Source organism: Sus scrofa, chromosome 15, assembly GCF_000003025.6.
Source record: "Sus scrofa isolate TJ Tabasco breed Duroc chromosome 15, Sscrofa11.1, whole genome shotgun sequence".
NCBI classification, from domain to species: domain Eukaryota; kingdom Metazoa; phylum Chordata; class Mammalia; order Artiodactyla; family Suidae; genus Sus; species Sus scrofa.
The window spans coordinates 110,174,336-110,194,464 of record NC_010457.5 but is presented as its reverse complement, the minus strand read 5'-3'; the positions used below and the strand labels follow the sequence as shown (position 1 = coordinate 110,194,464).

The 20,129-nt window shown below is 43.0% G+C and overlaps 1 protein-coding gene across 2 annotated transcripts in view; it reads right to left on the bottom strand.

Annotated features, from left to right (window-relative positions):
* Positions 309-20,129, bottom strand: part of CPO (carboxypeptidase O) — a 29,178-nt gene continuing 9,357 nt past the window's right edge. For both annotated transcript variants that reach the window (XM_003359621.4, XM_021075619.1), the window contains exons 2-9: positions 18,702-18,801; positions 16,728-16,829; positions 13,163-13,267; positions 10,636-10,746; positions 9,412-9,502; positions 8,058-8,260; positions 1,551-1,635; positions 309-705 (exon numbers count right to left, since the gene is read on the bottom strand). In XM_003359621.4, coding sequence (XP_003359669.1) covers positions 443-705; positions 1,551-1,635; positions 8,058-8,260; positions 9,412-9,502; positions 10,636-10,746; positions 13,163-13,267; positions 16,728-16,829; positions 18,702-18,801 — 1,060 coding nt within the window. In that variant the 3' untranslated portion in view covers positions 309-442. The remainder of the gene's footprint in view (positions 706-1,550; positions 1,636-8,057; positions 8,261-9,411; positions 9,503-10,635; positions 10,747-13,162; positions 13,268-16,727; positions 16,830-18,701; positions 18,802-20,129) is intronic.

Here is a 20,129-nt window from a genome sequence, read left to right as displayed (position 1 = left end):
CAATTACATGAAATTAAGTATGAACTTGGGTTAAAGGCACGAGCAAAATTTTCAAAGAATTTAGATGGAGGGGAAAAAAAAAAAAAAAAAAAACAAAAAAAACCACCTCTCTAGACCCCACCCCTCTACCCTGAAAGTGACCACAGATAGAAAAGTGAGCACAGCCAAGATCAGCAGAACTTCCTAGCCAACCTATAGGTTTGTGAGCCACTGAATTATGGAGGGGTTTGGTTTGTAGCGTTATTGTAGCAATAACAAATATTACACTCTTTTAGAATAATAAAAATTCATTACCAGCAGAACAAACATTAAAATGCAAAGATAATTCATCTTTATTGAAATAGAAGTTATTTCTAGCTATTTGGTTCCTCCAGAGCCACAAACACCCTTCATGTAGCCATCCCCACATCATGTGGGCTGAGGGGACCAGAGGAGGATGCACTTAGAGGAGAGACGTGAAGGACATTAGCAAGCTCAGCACCACAGCAGTAGACGTCACCTTTCCAGCCCTGCTTGCGGACCAGTATTTCTCGTATACATCATCCAGGACTGAAAGCACAGCCTCCATGGTTTCCTCACAGGTGGCCTGGATCTGAGCCTCTGGCAGGACAAATCCATAGGTCCCATTGTCCCTCAGCTCAAATGTGTATGAGAAGGGGATCCCGATGTCCCGGGCCCAGTCTCTTGAAGACCCGGAGGTGGCATCTACAAATGAAAACATGAAGGCCGAGTTACACGCTGTCCTGTGAAAGGACAGCTTTCTATGGCCATTTCATGGAATAAAGGTTCAATCCAGCAAAATAAATCAACTCTTTCATATTAGGATCTATGGAGAGCTGTCTTCTCCCTCTCCTTGATATTAAGCCCCTGTAGGGTAGGAATTACATCTTGTTCAGCTTCTGTCTCCACTCGCCACCCCCACAATACCTGGCATTATGCCTGGTACATGGCAGAGGTTTGGTTAAAGTTTCTCAGCTGAATCAAAGACAAGATAATCTAATATTGGAAGGTAAGGGTGAAGTGACATGTAAAGGAACAGAAACAAAATGTCCAATAGGAAAGATATTAGGAAAATATCATCTTGCTGGTCTTCCAGGGGTTGGAGGAAGTGGAGGTTGGGGATGCAGAAAGCCGTGCACTCTCTTTTCAACTGCATTCTTTTTTTTTTAAAGTCTTCACTCCAGCCCCACCTGCTTTGCTTTCTTAGCCTGATGGTCCTCTGGGAACTGAATCAACTGACCAAGGGTCCCTGGAAAATGTCTTTCCCGTTAACTCCTTTGCCTTCTCACCGCCAGCTCCTTTTAACTGAAGCCAGAACAAGTTCTGGTCTGAGTCAGTTTATTAATTTTTGCTTTTAGCTCACACCTTATCCCTAGAGAGCACAATTCTGGATTTGTACAGACTCCCTTTTATCCTTGGTCATTTTGGTTTGCACAATTTCCTGTTGATCCAAGGAACTCTTCTATCCTGTCCACCCCACTCCCCAAAGTCCACTGACTTCTTTTGTGCCTTAGATACTATTGAAGAGGTGAAAAAAAAAAGATACTTACATAAAATATCTGCACTTGATCCAACTCTATAATTGGTTCCATGCTTTGCTTTCAATGCATTTGCTGCCTTCTGTCCAACTTGGAGCTGTAGGTGGGAAATGCAGAGACAGATATCTGGTGTTAAAAATAAATCCAACAATCCAGAGGGTTTGCTATTCTGTCCAACTCCATCCTCAGAGTTCCAGACCATCTTTCTTATTTCCCATTGAACATCTATACCTAGGTAGCTTGCTGGTACTTTAGACTCAACATACTCAAGCCCAATTCCATCCTCTCCCCCACTAAAAAGTCTGCTTTGATTTTCATAGTTCCGGTCTATCATGTACCCCCAACATGTGAAAATCCTACAGTCATCTTTGACTCTTCTCTCCTATAGTTACCAAGTTGTATTTCCAGGACCATCACTCTCTTTCAGTCTTATTACCTCTGGAAATGGACTATCGTCATCTTCTAACAAGTTTTCCTTCCTCTTGCCAATCATTAATCCCAGTGGATCTCCCCTGACTTCCAGGTGAACCTTTGTAGAGCAGGACAATATCATGGTGCTGCTGAAAAACCTTCAGTATCTCTCAGTTGCCCAATGCATTTATGCACACTTCTCAGTCTAGTATTTGAGATCCTGTACAATATGGACCTAACTCACTTTCCCAACATCATATTCTCTAGATCCCACCCTAGGATATAATCAAAGTCAAGTTCTCCCATAGGTCCCCAGACATGTCCCATGTTCCTCAGGATCTCTGACTTTTCTCAGAATATTCCCTCTACCTGGTATGCCTTGCCTCTTGCCTTTCACCTCTTATCTCTGTCTCTTGAGATTCTATGCAACCTCAAAGGAACTTCTCAAATGCTAACTTCTCTGTGGGCTTTTCTTGATTGCCCCAACTGGATTCTCTCTCCTCAGTTTTTTCCTCCAATAGGCTTTTTTTTCATACTTCTCATATTACAACCCTCTTATTTTTCCTTTAAGGTGTTTGATACTTTCTCTTGGGCTCGTAGAATTTCAGAGCAGGAAACGACACCCTTTCCCACACCTACCACCATGTTGCCTTACGGCCCTGGAAATTCCTCCGAGCTAGATGATTTCTAAAGTCTCAGCCTTGCTCTCTGCAGACCCTTTCCTGAGGTCAGAGTCACTCACTGAGGTCCTAGTATATTGATTGTGTTTATTGGCCTTCTGATAAATGTCCTCGCATACCCTTTTGACAATCTAAGTAATCCCCACTCTAGACTCCCGAATGCTATATCCCACCCACCTGATGGTATATTACACTACTTCCCATTAGGTTCTACCCAAACACCAAAATCTCCTCGGCCACTCCCTGCCTGGACTATGATCCGCCATTGCGCTTTAGTGTAGCCTGGCTGCACTTACAGGTGCATCAGCTCCCCTGAGTTCTGACTAGTTACAGGTCTCGTTTTAGATTCTGTGCCTCCTTTCCTGGTCCTATGCTGTCCAACTGAATCCAAAGGTGTGACAGGGTGGTACCTGGGTAGAGCGGGGTTAGGCACCAGGAAATTCAAAAGGAAGAGTAGAAGAGGCAGTTAAGTTGGGGTGGGGTGGGGAGAGGTCATTTGCTGCAGTGGTAGGACTCGGAACGTTCTGTGTGTACTAAGATACATTACACTGAACATATTTGCCAGATTTTTGCCTCCTTTCTACTCACTACTAAGAATTTTACCTCCTCTCTCTTTTTGTGAAGATTCTAATCTGCCTTAGTACTTGGGCTTGCATTGTCCAGAACTGAGATGATGGGTAGGAAAGGCTAAAGAGGTACAAAGAATAAAGCTGGTTTTAATCATTTACATTGGGAAGAGGTAGAAGAGCTGTTTGTAGAAAGAAGAGGAAATTATAAGAAGGAGAAGAGAGTCAGAAAGGGGATTTCTGGAGAGAAAAATTCTAGTACAGAAATAAGGATGAAGAGTGGAGAGAAAGGATTCAGGGTAGATGCTACGTGTGAGTGAAAATTAAGAGCATGAAGCCTGGGGCAAGAGTTGCTAAGAGTTACCAGCTATAATCCTTTCAGAAGTTCTTCAAGAGTCTCTGGTAGAGCTATGACTTGCTTTTCTTTATTTCTAATTCCCATGTGTTTCTGTGTTTCTTTGAATGAAACTCCATGCTAGCTGGTCCATGTGGGATCTTAACTGTTATTGGGTTACATGGAACAGCTCCAGGCTACATTTTGTATTCACATGATTCCTTGCATTCTTTTTTCTTTCCTGCAGCTCACCCCAGACCATGACTTTCTTCCCATTGCCAGCCTGTGCTTATTTTAACCTATAGAGTTCCCTTTCCTCAAATCCTGGCTGTGGAGTGGGAACAAGTCTTCCCAGGTACCTCTTCTTTATTGAGAAAAGAGTCTTTTTTTTTTTTTTTAATGATTCCATCAATAATTACTATGGGCAAGAAAATAGGGTTAAGAAACATAACATATATGGGAAGCACACAGTTTTGATCCTTAGCTCATGGGCTTGGTCCTTTCTGATAAGATGAAATGGAGAGCCCCTAGACTCTGCCTTCTCTCTCTAGGGGTGGAACACCTGAGTATTTTTCTCCTCCTTTTGACCCTATACTACAAGGCCATTCAGAGCCAAATACTCTGCTGTCCTTCTTCTCAGCCTAAAGGTATTTTCTAGTCAAAATAATAAAAATCCCTTAGCAAGTAGTACATAATTTACATGGCTGAATTATGCCTGCTTAATAACCTCTTTGCTGAGCTCAGAGAATTTCCTATAGGTATATATTCACAAGCAAGCTCTCGAAAAGATTGATTATGGCCCTGGCATGTGTGTGGGAGGATGGAGCTTGGAATGGGATCCAGGGGTTGATACGGAAGGAGTTCAAATGGGAAGAATGTCAGCATTTGAAACATGAGACTTCTGATAGCTATTCTAATTTCCAGAGCGTTGAGAATGAGGCTATAAATAGTGATGTTTCCGCTACTTAGTGATTGCCAAGTTGTCTATCATGCAGTATAATATTTATCATGATTTCTACAAATTTTGGGTTTTGTAAATATATAGAGATTAATTACTAGTCTCTCGTGGCTGTAAATAGTACCAGAAATGGAAATCTCCTTGAACAGTTGTGATTCTGTCTTTGTGAACTCTATGAAAGCTTTCCACCAAGAACCTAAAAATGCTGCTGACTAACCTCAATGCGTTTGATACACGGTGGCAAAATTTTCACAGGCTCTTATGGAAAAATCTTAATGATGAATGTTATGCTAAGTCTTCAGTACCTGAGACTGTAAGAGATACAGAATTGAAGAAGTCTTTCTCAATTCAATTTACCAATCTCTATGTATATCACTAAAGGACTGTCAGTCATTTCCACCTTGGCAGTCCACCTTCCAGTAGCTGTAATATCAGTGTCTCCTCTAGCCTCTGGCTGGAGGACTCTAACCAGACCGCCAATTAGCAACACAAGAACCCGTGGCCTTTGAATACAAGCCTTGCAAAATGGCCCTGTAGTATCTGTTTTTCTGAACCAAATAAGAGAATAAAATTCCCTAGAAAAATGTTAGGGTATACAAGCCTCTTTTTTCTGCTGGTGGAAGGCCTGTCCCATCAAAGATCTAGAATGGTTTGTATTTGGTGGCTCATTTGTGTTTGTCACGGAACCCTTTATGCAGAAAGTAGACATCTATGGCAAATACCATCACAGGAACTGGGAAATAAGGTGGCTTCTAGGCTTCTTGACTGATATCTCTGTTTCTAAAAATTACTGAATAAATACAACTTCTGGGGCACAGAAATGAGGAGAAAATAGGACAAGCGGCCTGGACATCTAAGTCATCAGAGACTGCAAACCTTCCTGAGCAGAGGTGGGCAGTGTTATTGGTCAGATGAAGGTGGCCCGTGGAGTCCGAGGGCATGAGTTCTAACCCAGGCTCCACCATTTGCTGTCTGGCAAGGGCTTTAGAAAAACAATGGATGCAAGATCTTAATTTCCACATTTCCCAGGTTATGAGGAAATGTGACAATGTGAAATGAGATAATGGCCATGAAATTTCCTTGTACTTTTTAGGTCTTTTTTTTTTTTTTTTTTTTTTTTGTCTTTTTAGGGCTGCAATCGCAGCACATGGAGTTTTCCAGCCTACGGGTCCAATCGGAGCTGTAGCTGTCAGCCTACGCCAGAGCCACAGCAACATGGGGTCCGAGCCACGTCTGTGACCCACACCACAGCTCATGGCAACACCAGATCCTTAACCCACTGAGCGAGGCCAGGAATTGAGCCTGCATCCTCACGGATGCTAGTCAGGTTTGTTAACCCCTGAGCCATGACGGGAACTCCTCCTTGTACTTTTTAAATTTCCAGGTAAATGTTAGCTATTTCCCACATTTTGCAAAATAAACAAAAATTCCAGGAAAGATATTAGAGGTGCTGCTGGGTATTTATCTGCTGGGGGAAGTGCTCCTTTCAGCATAGTTTTTTTTTTTTTTTTTTTTTTTTTGTGCCTGGAACTGTGTTCTGTGGGAGAGGCCCAGGAGGAATAGCAGGGTCAATGGGCCGCCAGGTTTCTGTGATCTTAAGAACGGAAAGAGCTTAAGCCTCATCCAGTCCAGTGTGTGCTGATAATGAAGAGCTTGTTTTAAACAGAATGTCTCAAGATGTACAGATAATAACAAGTACTGGTGAGAATGTAGAGATAGTAGAACTCTTGCTCATTATTGGAGGGATGGATGTGGTGCACTGGCTGTGGAAAAGAGGACCATGGCTTCTCAAAATGTTGACAATTGAATTACCATATGATTCAGCAGTTCTACTTCTGGGTATATACCCCCAAAGAATTGAAAGTGGGATCTCAGAGATGTTTGTCCACTATGGTCATAGCTGCATTATTTCCAACAGGCAAAAGGTGGAAACAATTCATACGCCCATTGATGGATGAATGGCTAAATAAAATATGGTGCCCACATACAGTGGAATATTATCCGGCCTTAAAAAGAAAGGAAATTCTGACACATGATGAAACAGGGATGAAGCTTCAAGACATCATGCTTAGTGAAATAAGCTAGTCATAAAAAGAGAGATACTGTTTGATTCCATTTATATGAGGGACCTAGAGTGGTCAGACTCACAGAGAAAGCAGAAGGGTAGTTGCCAGGGGCAAGGGGAATGTGGAGTTATTATAATTATAATTATAATTATTATTATTTTGTCTTTTTAGGACCACATGGAGGTTCCCAGGCTAGGGCTCAAATCAAAGCCTACACCACAGCCACAGCAACGCAGGATCTGAGTCGCGTCTGCCACCTACACCACAGTTCATGGCAACGCCAGATCCTTAACACAGGAATTGAACCCAAGTCCTCATGGACACTAGTTGGGTCCGTTAACCACTGAGCCACCATGGGAACTCCTGGGAGTTACTGTTTAAGGGGCATAGAGTTTGTATTATGCAAGATGAGACTTTTGCAGATTAGTTGCACAATAATGTGAATATATGTAACACTACTGAACCGTCTTTTTAAAAATGGTTAAGATAGGACTTCCCGTCATGGCGCAGTGGTTAACGAATCCGACTAGGAACCATGAGGTTGGCCTTGCTCAGTGGGTTAAGGATCTGGCGTTGCCGTGAGTGTGGTGTGGGTCCCAGATGCTGCTCAGATCCCGCATTGCTGTGGCTCTGGTGTAGGCTGGTGGCTACAGCTCCGATTCGACCCCTAGCCTGGGAACCTCCATATGCCACGGGAGCAGCCCAAGAAATGGCAAAAAGACAAAAAAAAAAAAAAAAAAAAAAAAGGTTAAGACAGTAAACTTTATGTTATGTATCTTTTACTACCTCAATATTGGAAAGAAAAAAAACCTTTTAGGACAAGACAACAAATATAACAATTCTAAATTGACCCCTTTTTTGACTTATGTCTGTTGTTCTCAGGTTCACAAGAGGGCAAAGAGCCCAATCCTTTCCAGCAATGCTACCCACCAGGGTATGGGTAAACACAGCTTCAGAGAAGGACCCGGAAAAGACAAAGCCCCTGCTTGAATTTCACTGGCACTTCCCCTTTCAAATATTCCTAAGCAAACACTAGAGGCAGAGTTTAGAAGAAAATAAAGCATTGTGTTTAGCAGAGAAGAGAGCAGATACTATTTAGCCATGTTATTTTAGATATGCCATATTCCACTAACAGCTGGCAAATTCTTTAAAGCACGGTTCAAAAGCTGTAATTGCTGAACAGAGCTTCAAGAGAATTTACAGAAATGAAAGCGTATTCCTGCAGATTATTAACATAATCATCTCATTTGTATTATACACGAATACCTAAGATGTCTCCCAACTTGACACTTTCTGAAACAGGTAGTTAATTAATGTAGGTAAAGCAGCATTTAACCTGAAGCCTTCCCAGCAGGCGTCTGGCAAGGTGTGAAAAGCAGGAGAAAGAAAATAAGGAATTGCAGAGGGAACAAAAGCAGGGCTAGAGCCAACATCCTGGAACCGGAAACCAGGAAAAGGCAGGGTCCCGCTGAGGCTTCTAAAGGCCCTGGCAGTATGGTCTCACCAGTTCTTCATGGTTACTTGATTTATTTTCGGTGTAGCCATAAGGCAAGAGGATGAGCTGCCCGTAAGAGTGCATGGTCAGGAAGCAGGCAATGTTCTCCTTCCTGCTCTCGATGAAGCTGGACACAGCTTTAGTCTCTGGTTCGGACTCGGGTCCCGTCCCGCAGAATGTTAAATCTTGGCAGTTGTGAGATGCGCCAACACCTGAAACATACAGGAAGCTTTCAGGATCTCCATAGGGCAAGACATCTGTGGGTGGAATTCAAGGCTTGCCTTTCCTGGTCTAAGTTAGTCCTGGTTAAATAAATCATTCAAGGAGGAACTGAGAAGGACAGGAGCGCTGATGTTCAGACTTAGACACAAACTCCATGCTTATGGGGCCCAGGAAGGAAGATGCAAAACGGAGCGGCCTTTGCAGTCATCTTTCACTTAAACCTTTGCAGGGCCCTGAACCTACTGGTCAGGAGCCAGTTCTTGGGTTCTGGGGTCAGACTCTGTCATACGCTTGTTGTCCTAAGTTTCTCTCTTCCTATCTTACTGGCTTGAGTCTCATTAGAGCTGTTTTGCAAGAAGTCTGTCCTCACCAGTAATGATAAGGACCATCAACAGAGCACCTTTCTTGCTGGGCCCTGGGCTCTGCCCCTCCTACGCAGCATCTCACGGAATCCCCACAATGACCTGCTGGTAGGATGGTATTACTCTGGGCCACGTTTTAAAAATAAGAGAAAACTAAAGCAGAGAGATGAAGCAATGTTTCCAAGACCACACAGCTGCCAAATCTGAATGTTACCCTTTGCCATCTGGTTTTCAACCAGACTGCCCTTAACCAATCCTACCTCTATTTGTTTCCAATCCATCGGGCATATTGAGATTCAGAAACATGAAAATGCCTTCAGGAGAGGAAAATGTGTGTCTCATTTACCTCTGCCCTCCTGCTGTAAAATCATCTGCAAGGATAATTCTCTGATATTTCTTTTCTTTATAACAAGTCATACGGTTTAAAACAAAGTGATGGATTTCAGGCATGTTCACACTGGTCCGGGTCTTTGCCCATGTTTAGCCAACCTCACCCGAAGAGAGTCCTGAATTTGACTGTGGCTGTTCTTATTATATAGATACTATCATCCCTTTAGAGGGAAAAACACTGCTCAGGAAGTCCAGAGATCTCTACAAAACTGAGGTTTATTTTCAAATTGTATATATAAATAGTATGTATACTATACTCACATATGTGTGTGTATGTATGTATAAATATATGCATATACACTAATTCTAGTCATTGACCTCTTTTCTGGTTTCTCTGCTCCATATTTTTGTTGTTTATTCATCAATTCATCTGCTAAGCATGTACTTACTGCACCAGGATGCATTGAAATTTCGATTGAGATCTGTCCCGAAACACGTGCCATTATCATGAGGTGAACGGGATTTCCTCCAAAGCCGATCCTGTGACAGAGAAACACAGGGATGCTGCCATTCTAAAGTCTCATAAATCACAGTGCAAGTGATGATGGGTGGTCCTTGAACATGAACAATAGTTCCTAAGATTGTCTGGAAGAACTTACCCAACATTGCGAAGCTTGTGTGTGTAATTTTTAGCCTCGCAGATGGGCTAGCAACCCCCAAAACAGGAACATCTGTGCCGCCCAAAGCATACATACGTGTAAACCATCAAACTGGAGGAAGTCGTTTGGCCTTTTCCCTCATGAGCAGATTAGCAGTGCCTGGTGGACGTGATCTGCTTAATCAGGAAAAGCTTTAGAGAGTCATTTTTTTAGGTGCAAGTGATAAAGGATGAAAGGGAAATAGCTTGGCAGATGGAAAGAGGCTGTTCCAGGTGCATCAGAGATGGTCTCTGCACATTTCTGGAAGCAAAAGACGGATGAGTGGAGATAGGGATAAAGACACGTTTCACCAGATGAGCTGGTGGGGGTTGGGCGTGGGGAGGGCTCAATTCACACAGCAGCGCAGAGAGCTGGTTGCAGAGAAAGGGGGCTGGGCGGGGGGGGGGGGACAGGAGAGGCATTCATAATCTCTAGAAACAGGGACTCTTACTGGGGGGATGGTATGCTTTAGAAACATTTTAAAGAGGCGGTTCCCTCCTAAATAAAAATCTTAACGAGATGTTTCCCCCACTGGGTGCACGATCACCATAAAAAATGAAGGCGAGGTGAGTATGCGGAGATCATGTGTGCCCCTCGTGCTTCTAGAACTGATTTAAGGTGGATACAGGGTAGTGTAGGAATTTTATACCCACCAACTCCTTATCAGGTGGCAGGCAATCCATGAATTTTAAAGAGAAGGAGTTGGAGAAGCATTAAGTCTGGCTGACAAAGTGGGAGGATGTCAAAAACAAACAAATAAAAACATGCTCTGGACTTCAGAAAAGGCCTTCCTCCTCCTCAGTCCTAAACTTGACTTAGAGGGTTGGCTAAAAATGTTGATTTCTCTCCCAAATGAGGTTTCTTCCTTTATATGGCCACAAAACATTTTTATAGCTGCAGTGACTGAGGTCAGAAAAATGAGCCAGAGTCAAGATCTAGTTCACGTACCCATCCCAGGACCAAGCTTGTACTCACAGTTGTCCAAGTGTAGATGTAACCATCTATGTTAAGAACTGGAAGCACATAGAAGTCCAGGTTCTTAAGGAGCCTTCTTATCCTTGAGCTGTCTTTATAGTTTTGTAGAATCTGGACATTGAATAGAGAAACATTTGGAATGATCCTAGGAAGAGGTCTTTTCTTTCTTAACTTTCTAACAATTTCAACTTAATTTTTTTTTTTTTTTTTTTGTCTTTTGTCTTTTTTAGGGCCACACCCATGGCATCTGGAAGCTCCCAGGCTAGGGGTCGAATCAGAGCCATAGCTGCCAGTCTATGCCACAGCCACAGCAACACAAGATCTGAGTTGCGTCTGCGATCTACATCACAGCTCATGGCAACACCAGATCCTTAACCCACTGAGCGAGGCCAGGGATCGAACCCGTAACCTCATGGATACTAGTTGGGTTTGTTACCACCGAGCTGTGGCGGGAACTCTCAACTTAATCTTTGACTGTACATTCAAACTCCGCCCTTCACCCTCCCACCCTGCCTCAGTTGTCCGTTCCTTACCGTGGTTGTTCTGAAACTACAGCCTGCAGCAGAATCACCTGGAAACTTTTAAAGAGGACCTTCAAACACAGGCTGCCTGGTTATACTCCTCCTCCTCTATCCTCATCCCCAATTCACTAGGTATGAGGCAGTAAGGTGGAAACTAAGAATTTGAATTTTTTTTTTGTCTTTTTTTTTTTTAAAGGGCCACACCCACAGCAATATGGAGGTTCCCAGGCTAGGGGTCTAATTGGAGCTACAGCTGCCAGCCTACACCACAGCCACAGCAATGCCAGATCATTAACCCAGTGAGCAAGGCCAGGGATCGAACCCTCAACCTCATGGTTCCTAGTCAGATTCATTTCCACTGCACCATGATGGGAACTCCAAAAATTTGCATTTCTAACAAGTTCCCAGTTATATTGATGCTGTTGGTCTAGGAACCACACTTTGAGAATTACTCTTTGTGGGTTTCATTATGTTTGAGTTTCTAAAAGACTGACACATAAAATATTTTCTATTAATTTAAAAGGCTTTTTATTCCTTTAAAAGAGGAATATATAATTGAGGATATATAATTGTCGCGAGACATGTTTCTACAATGTTGTCTTAGCCTCTTTGCTGAAAACTCTATCTTGTCCTGCTTTACTTTACCCCACCTTCCTGCTTGAAAAACAGTTGCAGTGATGGTGAATGACTTAAGCTTAAGAACAAAGACCTAAAGGCATAAGTTATTCATAGGGTTAGCTGAATGAGGACATAATGTGTTGGTCTAGGCACACCGGACCTGTGCAGATAGGCACGCTGGTTTGCACAAGCATGATATATCCTCTAAAGAATAAGAGAAAGAGGAACCTCATGGCGCCAAGTAGTTTATAAGGGGTCGTTAGCAGAATAGGCATTAGCAAAGAGAACCAAGGTGCAAACCTAGGCACGCCAGGTAGCCACAGATAGGCATGCCTTTTTCGGAAGCACAGTGAGGATTCTCTGGAATGCTATGCATAGATAGCTGACGCCAAGCTTCCTCCAATGCTAGTGATTGTTAAATGCCTAAAGGTCAGAGTGAAAGCTTAACCATCTACCAGCTATGTGACTTTCAAAATAATAAAAGAACTTATAAAACAATAAAAAAAAAAAACCTATATCCTCCACCTATAGCTCCCTCCTCACTTGACGTCATCCTCAAAAGCACAATAAAAGCAGTGTGGTTTCTTGAGGCGGTGCTCTTGGTCCCTTAGACCCTGAGTCCCTGGGTTCCCACCTTTACTTAAGATAAATGTCTCTGTGTCTTGTTTTATGTTAACTTTTTTCCTTAAGTTTCACAGCACCCCTTCTTCAGCCCCATCCTGCTGAGCTGGTCTCGGCAGGTAATATGCAAGAATTCACTGTGCTAGGTATTTTTTACATAGTAATCTCTTTTGTAATTACAGTGTAGTTGATGTACAATGTTGTACCAACTTTTGCCATACGGCAAAGTGACTCAGTCCTATGCTGATCACGTTAATCCACAAACAGACGCCTTTTATGAGTATATGTATATGACCATATGTTTATTATCTTCTCGTTGTGTACCAATTCTATCCTTTTAAAATACGTCCTGCAAAGGATGTTTAGATATCTTTCCGTCTGACTCAACTCAGTGCAAAAGTAGTCAATTCATACACTTTTCGCAGGTTAAAAAACTAGGGGTTCTAGGATGAGAAGTTTTGCACAAGATTATTAAAAAGAGACAGCACCAGGATTCAAGCTCATCTGACTTCCAAGATGTATTTTCTTTTCCATTTAGATTTGTTTACCATCCCATAAAAATGATTTGGGATGCACTAGGAAGAGAACAGAAATCCAACTCCATTTTCAGCAAAGCAGGTTATGAATTCTGTTTCGCTTGGGTCAAGGAGGAACTCAGGGGAGAGTTGTGTTGCCACCATCTGAGAGACATGTGCTCCCGAGTAGCTGAGACGTGACTGGTATTTTGTGGGCTGGTTAACTCTTATGAGAAGATCAAAGACACTTACTTCTTTCACAAACCACTGGCAGAAAGCAGGGGCAATCCATTCCCTGGCATGAATTCCGCAGTCCATCCAGAGAATCTTCTTGGGGTTATTGGATGGTTGGCTGATCTGGAGGGGACATTCGTGCTCTGTTACCAATTGCTCATAACTGCAAGCCACTGCGCCAAGTTATCAGGTATTTTATTCCCCTTGAGGTACGGGTCTCCTTACACTCTGTGCTTTCAGGCATGTGCTAAGGATGCTGGCAGAGATACCCATCCATGTGACCCTGCTGTGGGCTCCTCTTGCTCAGCTGTAGTTCTTAGGACCACATGCTGGCTCCCCTTGTCCCCTCTCCCCCCACAAAGCCTGGTCTTCCCTACACCCTAAATTATTACCTAACTTTAAATGCAAGTGTAAGCCCCCAAACTGAGAGGCTAAATCTCCAGAAAGTTTATAAAACCTTACCATGTAGGGTTCCCTTGGAGTGGTAAAGGGCACATGTGGCAGTGTGCAAGAATCCAAGGTAGTAAAAATGAACCCCAGTCTACACTTGAACTTGAAACTGGGAAAGGATCCAAATGTACAATTCCCTGCAATACTTAGGAAATTCATTAAACTTTCCATTCCTTGGAGACCCCTCTTCTCCCAGCCAACCCCATCTTCTTTCTCCTCTTGCCATTTGTCATGCTTGTACATCAGGTCAGCCTCACTCAAGCAAGAAAGAGTCCCTCCTCTCTCAGAGGTGGGGTAGGTAGGAGTTAACCTGAAAATTAAAAATTAGGGATTGTCTTTGGTGGAGAAGAAGCTGTGAACACGCCCATGTTTGAAAATCTTGACCTCTTGGGGTTTGTAAACGGCCTTGAAAGCTATTGGGAGCTGGGTTGATGAAGGTTCTCCTGCTGTATCTATGAGACACTTACAAATTGAAATAAATACAGGGACGTTCCCATGTGGCTTGGCAGGTTAAGGACCCGACATAATTCTGTGAGGATGCCAGTTGAATCCCTGGTCTTGTTCAGTGGCTTAAGGATCCAGTGTGGCCACAAGCTATGGTGCAGTTCACAAATGTGGCTGGACTCTGGTGTTGCTGTGGCTGTGACATAGGCTGCAGCTACAGAACCAACTCAACCCCTGGCTCAGGAACTTCCATAGGCTGCAGGTACAGCCATAAAATAAATAAATAAATAAATAGCCAGATTTTATTATATTCAAAGAAGTTTCTCCTTTAAGCCTCACCCATCTTTAAAGCAGCTCACATAATTCCCAATCCACCTTTTACCTTAATTCTCTCTCTTGCAATTACTCCTTTTATGATTATATGTATATGACCATATGTTTATCTTTATTGCCTCCTTATTATATACCAATTCTGTTCTTTAAAATATGTCCTGGGCAAAGGATGTTTAGATCTTTTTGGCTGACCCAGTTCAGAGTTTGAAGGCCTACCAGAATCAGGTAGGGGAGTTCCTGTTGTAGCTCAGTGGGTTAAGGACCTGAACATTTTCTCTGTGAGGATGTGGGTTCAATCCCTGGCCTCACTCAGTGGGTTAAAGATCTGGCATTGCTGTAAGCTACAGCATAGGTTGCAGATGTGGCTCAGATCTGGCATTGCCGTGGCTGTGGCATAGGCTGGCAGTTGCAGCTCTGCAGCTCTGATTTAACCCCTAGCCTGGGAACTTCCATATGCTGCAGGTTCAGCTGTAAAAAGAAAAAAAAAAAAGAAAGAAATCAAGTAGGTAGGTGGCTCATGCTGACCATATCGACAAGTTACTCACTCAGCTTCTGGACAAATTATATTTCAGAACCAGTAGTTTCATTGCTGTTTTTTTTAGAGCTGCACCTGCGGCATGTGAAGGTTCCCAGGCTAGGGGTTGAATCAGAGCTGTAGCTGCCGGGCTATGCCACAGCCACAGCAACGCCAGATCCGAGCCACATCTGTGACCTAAGCAGCAGCTCATGGCAGCGCTGGATCATTAACCCACTGAGCAAGGCCAGGGATCGAACTCACATCCTCATGCATACTAGTCTGTTCTTTAATGCTCAGCCACAGTGGGAATTCCCAGAGCCAGTAGATTTTTTTTTTTTTTCTTGTAGTTGTAGATAACTCTCAAATTTGGGGATGTGCCTTGGCAATTAACCCATGTACAGAAACTAGTAAGAGGGCAGCAACAAAGTAATGCCAGTTCTTAATGCCAAAGTGCTTTGGCAGTGATTCTTGAAGAGCAATAGCAGCATTGCCTGGGAACTTGCTAGAAATGTACTGTGGTTCTAAAACTTGAGTGTGCATCCAAATGACCTGGAGGAGGTTTGCTAAAATACAGATTGCTGGGCCCTCCCCCAGTTTCTGATTCGTAGACCTGTGGTTTTGCCTGAGAACCTGCATTTCTAACAAGTTCCCAGATGATGATGACCCCTCCTCTGAAAACCACGGCTCAGGTGAAGTGGCTGTCACTCCTGCCTACACGTTAGGATCACCTGGGGAGCTTTCAATGTGTGCCAGGGCCCCAGCACACTTGGAAAAAGCGGTTAGCTCAGAATCTCTGTGGATGGTGCTAAGGCATCCGTATTAAGCAGCCAAGATTGAAAATTCACTGATCCCAAACTGAGAGCCAAAAAGGCCTGGCCCTGTGGAAAAGTGGTTGTTATTCAGCCTCATGTCACTTGCAAAGAGGCAGAGAGCCTGGAGATTGGGTTATCCCTCTGACTGTGCTATGACCTGGCTGTGTGACCTCATCCAAGTCACTTCACTTCTCTGGGTCTTTGTTCCTTCATAAAATGAAAGAACCCAAAATAAAGGTTATGCATGATGTTCAGACATTTTTATGAAAAAGAAAAGTTTAAAAAAAAAGAGCAATTTTCTAAAACCTCAGTGCACACATGAAAAGTGAATCGGCTCTAGGTGAAGAATGAGTGGGGGTTTCTCTCTCATGCAGCAGCCCCTGACCTCGACCCCCCCACCCGCAGCAGGAGCACTGGAGCACCCAGGCCTGCACAGAGCACTGGCAGGTCAAGGAATGTCTAAGATCCTTTCCAGCCACCGCCCACCAGTCTAAGTTCCTGGTGGGGAATGAGGGGAGCCCAGCCTGAAGAAAACGAAGGAGTACATTCTTACTTTGGGTTTCACCCAAGTGCTCCAAATTTTCTTCACTCCAGAACATGATTCCACCCAGATGATTAAAATGTAGTGTAAGCATTTACAAGTCTTGAATAGCTAAAAATTTTTAATTATTTTTTTCTTTTTTGGCCTCACCCTCAGCATGCAGAAGTGCCTGGACCAGGGTTCAAACCTGTGCCATAGCAGCAACCTGAGCCCCTGCCATGACAACACCAGATCCTTAACCCTCTGTGCCACAAGGACAAGTTTTGCCACTACAGTGACAATGCCGGATCCTTAACCCATTGTGCCTCAAGGGAAATCGTAAAAGTTTTGAATTTTAAGAGCCTCATTTGGGGTGGGAAAGCCAAAGTCTCTCTGCCCTACCTCTTTTAATTTTGTCCATGTTTCTGACTAGAACCCCTAAATGGTACACAAAAATCCTTGGGGAGAGCAGGAGAGACCCCTGTAATCCTCAGCCTTCTCACTCACCTTCAAATAATACATGGGCCGGCTCTCATAGGTCATTCCTAGGAAATGCTGTGTCACCACTTCCGGGTAATTCTCCCTTATCTGACTCATCCACTGATAGATCTGAAACAGCCGGGGAACACTGAGGTTATCAGGAAGAAGATCCTTTGCTTGCCTCTAGGTAATATAATTGCTTCTTTCATCAAGATACTGAACTCTGAACTCTTCATTTCAACAGCTGTGTGCTAAACAAACTAGAAAATTAAACCAATGAACCGTCTCCATTCCACGTTCTTTAAAGATCTACTCTGCCACCCAGGCTTGGGACACCCTGTTGAACTTTACAAATAAATGATTGAGATGTATCAGTTTCAAAAATCCACTATAACACGTTTGAAACACTGTACAACCACACAGCCTTTGAATAGCTGCCAGACTTCCGGACTTTGCCATGGCACTCAATTACGCCAGAAATTTCAAGTCAAGCTTACTGTGTAGATCTTCTTTAGACTTGATGAGTCCCCAAGACATCCTTGGCTAATGTTCATGGATCCAAAGTTAGAGAAGAGCTGGGCATGCCCTTCACTGAACATGCCAGCCGAAGTTTCTAAATCAAGCCCCCGTTAATAGTTTGGGGTTCTATAAGGGAGAATGCAATGAGGAATGCACAAAGATAAGTCAGCAGCATGTGACAAGATACCTTCTACCCTCATTTACGTAGAGTGCAATCAGAATAAGAGTTAACGGCAAATGATAATAATCAACTTGGCATAACACATATTCTACTGGAAAAAGTTGTGTCTCAATTGACATTCATCTTAGCCTGGACTACAGATGAATGCATTGTTATGACAGTAATAATACTGACGTGGGGGAAGAGACCAACGATTCTTTGTGTGGGTATCGGGTGTGCTTCTGTGATGGGATGGGGCCAGATGCAGGTGCCTTGGGTCTCGGGAGAGATACAAATAGCACATCACAGCAACGGCTACTGTTTATTTATTGCTTAATCAGCAGTAGTGTCATTTATTTACGCTCACAACAAAGTTGCAACATAGGTACGGCTACTCCTGTTTCCTGCATAAGGAAACTGAGCAACAAAGAGGTTAAGTGTCTTGGTCAGGTTCACAGAGCAAGTGGCCAAACCTGGTGTGACTCATCTCTAATTCCAGAGCATACACTTCTCATGGGCCTTACTGGACCTTGTTCCAAAACTGAAGACACTTCAGTACTTTGGGATGATGGTTACAGAAGAAAATGTAAACTCTTTCTCATACTCTTTGAAAGGAATTCTGGGAAATATTAATATAGTCCCCACATACCAAGGACATAAGTGGTAAAGCCTGGTCGGAGGGCCACTTGTGCATTTATATCAAAAATGTAAATGTGCATATCCCTTAACCAGTAATTCCATTTTTAGAAATTTATACTTTAAAAGAAGTTTCGCATAGACACACGCCACATATACTTGTGTGTATATATAGTTTTACTATATCCAGTTTCAGAAACCAATAAACTTAGAAGCAATACAAATCTCTCTTTAAAAAAGAGTGTTCTGCTTTTGAGAGCTTCTGCCCATGTTCCTTGCATCCTCCTAGAAATATCATATTTTCAGTTGAATATCATCTGCTCAGAAGGCTTCTCCACCAACATGTTGGTCCTGCCCTGCTCAAACCAGCTAAAGACAGTGAACAGCAGTGCCTGTTAATTCTAATCCACATTTACACAAGCAAAACTGTCGTGTTCTTTTCCTCTTTTTCTCTGTGTCGATGATTTGCCTTTTTGTTTCCTATCATGAGGATTTGTATCTTTAATGGTGATGGCCAGGGGATGATGTTTGGGAAATCCGTGGACCTCAGGACACCAGCAAATCTCCGTCCCACGTTTTGAGATTCTCTAGTCCGTGGATATTAGCAGTGAACCATCCCTCACCGATCCTCAAGTAGGTTGTAACCATCCCCCAGCACCCTCCCCCCACCACGTGTCCCCGCTCACCTCCCCCATGGGGTGGTATCTGTCATAGGAATAATTCTCCAGGATTCTCCAGGGACTGACAACCTTATCCACGACTTCTTGTCTGTGTTGTGCTGGGAATCTGCAAAGGGAAGAAGGACAAAAGGCAATGAAGAAACCAGGATATCATGAGGGTTGGAAGGTTGATGAAAAATATAGTAGAAAGCAATGTGCACAGCATTTTGAGGAAAAAGTCAATGTTGGATTCTTGCCTCTGTGACTAATTATGAGACCTTGGGTACCACTGAGTCCCTCACAGCTTCAGTTTTCTTCATCTGCAGGTTGAGAACAGCCACTCCAAGTTTGCAGGGAGGGTGAGTTCTCTTGTGGCACAGCAGGTTAAGGATCCAGCATTGTCACTGCAGGGGCTAGGATTGCTCCCATGGCTAGTGTTAGAACCCTGACTCAGGAACTTCCACATGCTGCAGGCTTGGCAAAAATGAAGGAAGGAAGGAAGGAAGGAGGGAAGGAAAAAGAAAGAAAGAAAGAAAGAAAGAAAGAAAGAAAGAAAGAAAGAAAGAAAGAAAGAAAGAAAGAAAAAAACAACTTTACAGGAAGGCTGAGATAATTTAGCAAGATATAGATAAAAACACTTTTTTTGTTGTTTGTTAGGTTTTTTGTTTGTTTGTTTGTTTTTTGTTTTTTGTTTTTTTTGCTTTTAGGGCCACACCCGAGGCACATGGAAGTTTGCAGACTAGGGGTCAAATCAGAGCTACAGCTGCTGGCTTACAGCACAGCCATAGCAAAGCCAAATACGAGCCGCATCTGTGACCCACACCACAGCTCACGGCAATGCTGGATCCTTAACCCACAGAGCAAGGCCAGTGATCGAACCCACATCCTCATAGTCAGATTTGCTGAGCCACAATGGGAACGCCAATAAAAATACTTTTAAATCTGTTAAAGAAAGAATAGTTAAGATTTATTGAACTGAAACCTACTATGAGACACTCACTGGTGTAAGCAATTCGAATCTCATTTCCTTCTCTCGAAAACTCAAAGTATTCATATCATTCCCATTTCAGAGGTGAAGAAATTGAGCCACAGGGGAAGTATTATTAGGATTTAAACCCTGACAGCCTGACTGAAAAGCCTGAAATATCAGTGACGATACTGTATATAATCATGAGTCTTTCTACAATGATTTGTTTTCTAAAAATAAATTTTGTCTTTTAGAGTAGTTTCAGGTTCACTGCAAAATTGGGTGAAAAATACTGAGAATTCTCATATTCCTGCTGTTCCCTGACCACACAAACAATCTCCCCCACTATCAAACATCCCACATGAGAGTGGTACATTTTTTCATCATGAATGAACCTACAATCATTATTTCTTAAAGTCCATAGTTTACATAAGATTTCACACTTGGTGTTGTACATTTTGTGAATTTGAACACATGTATCCTGCAAT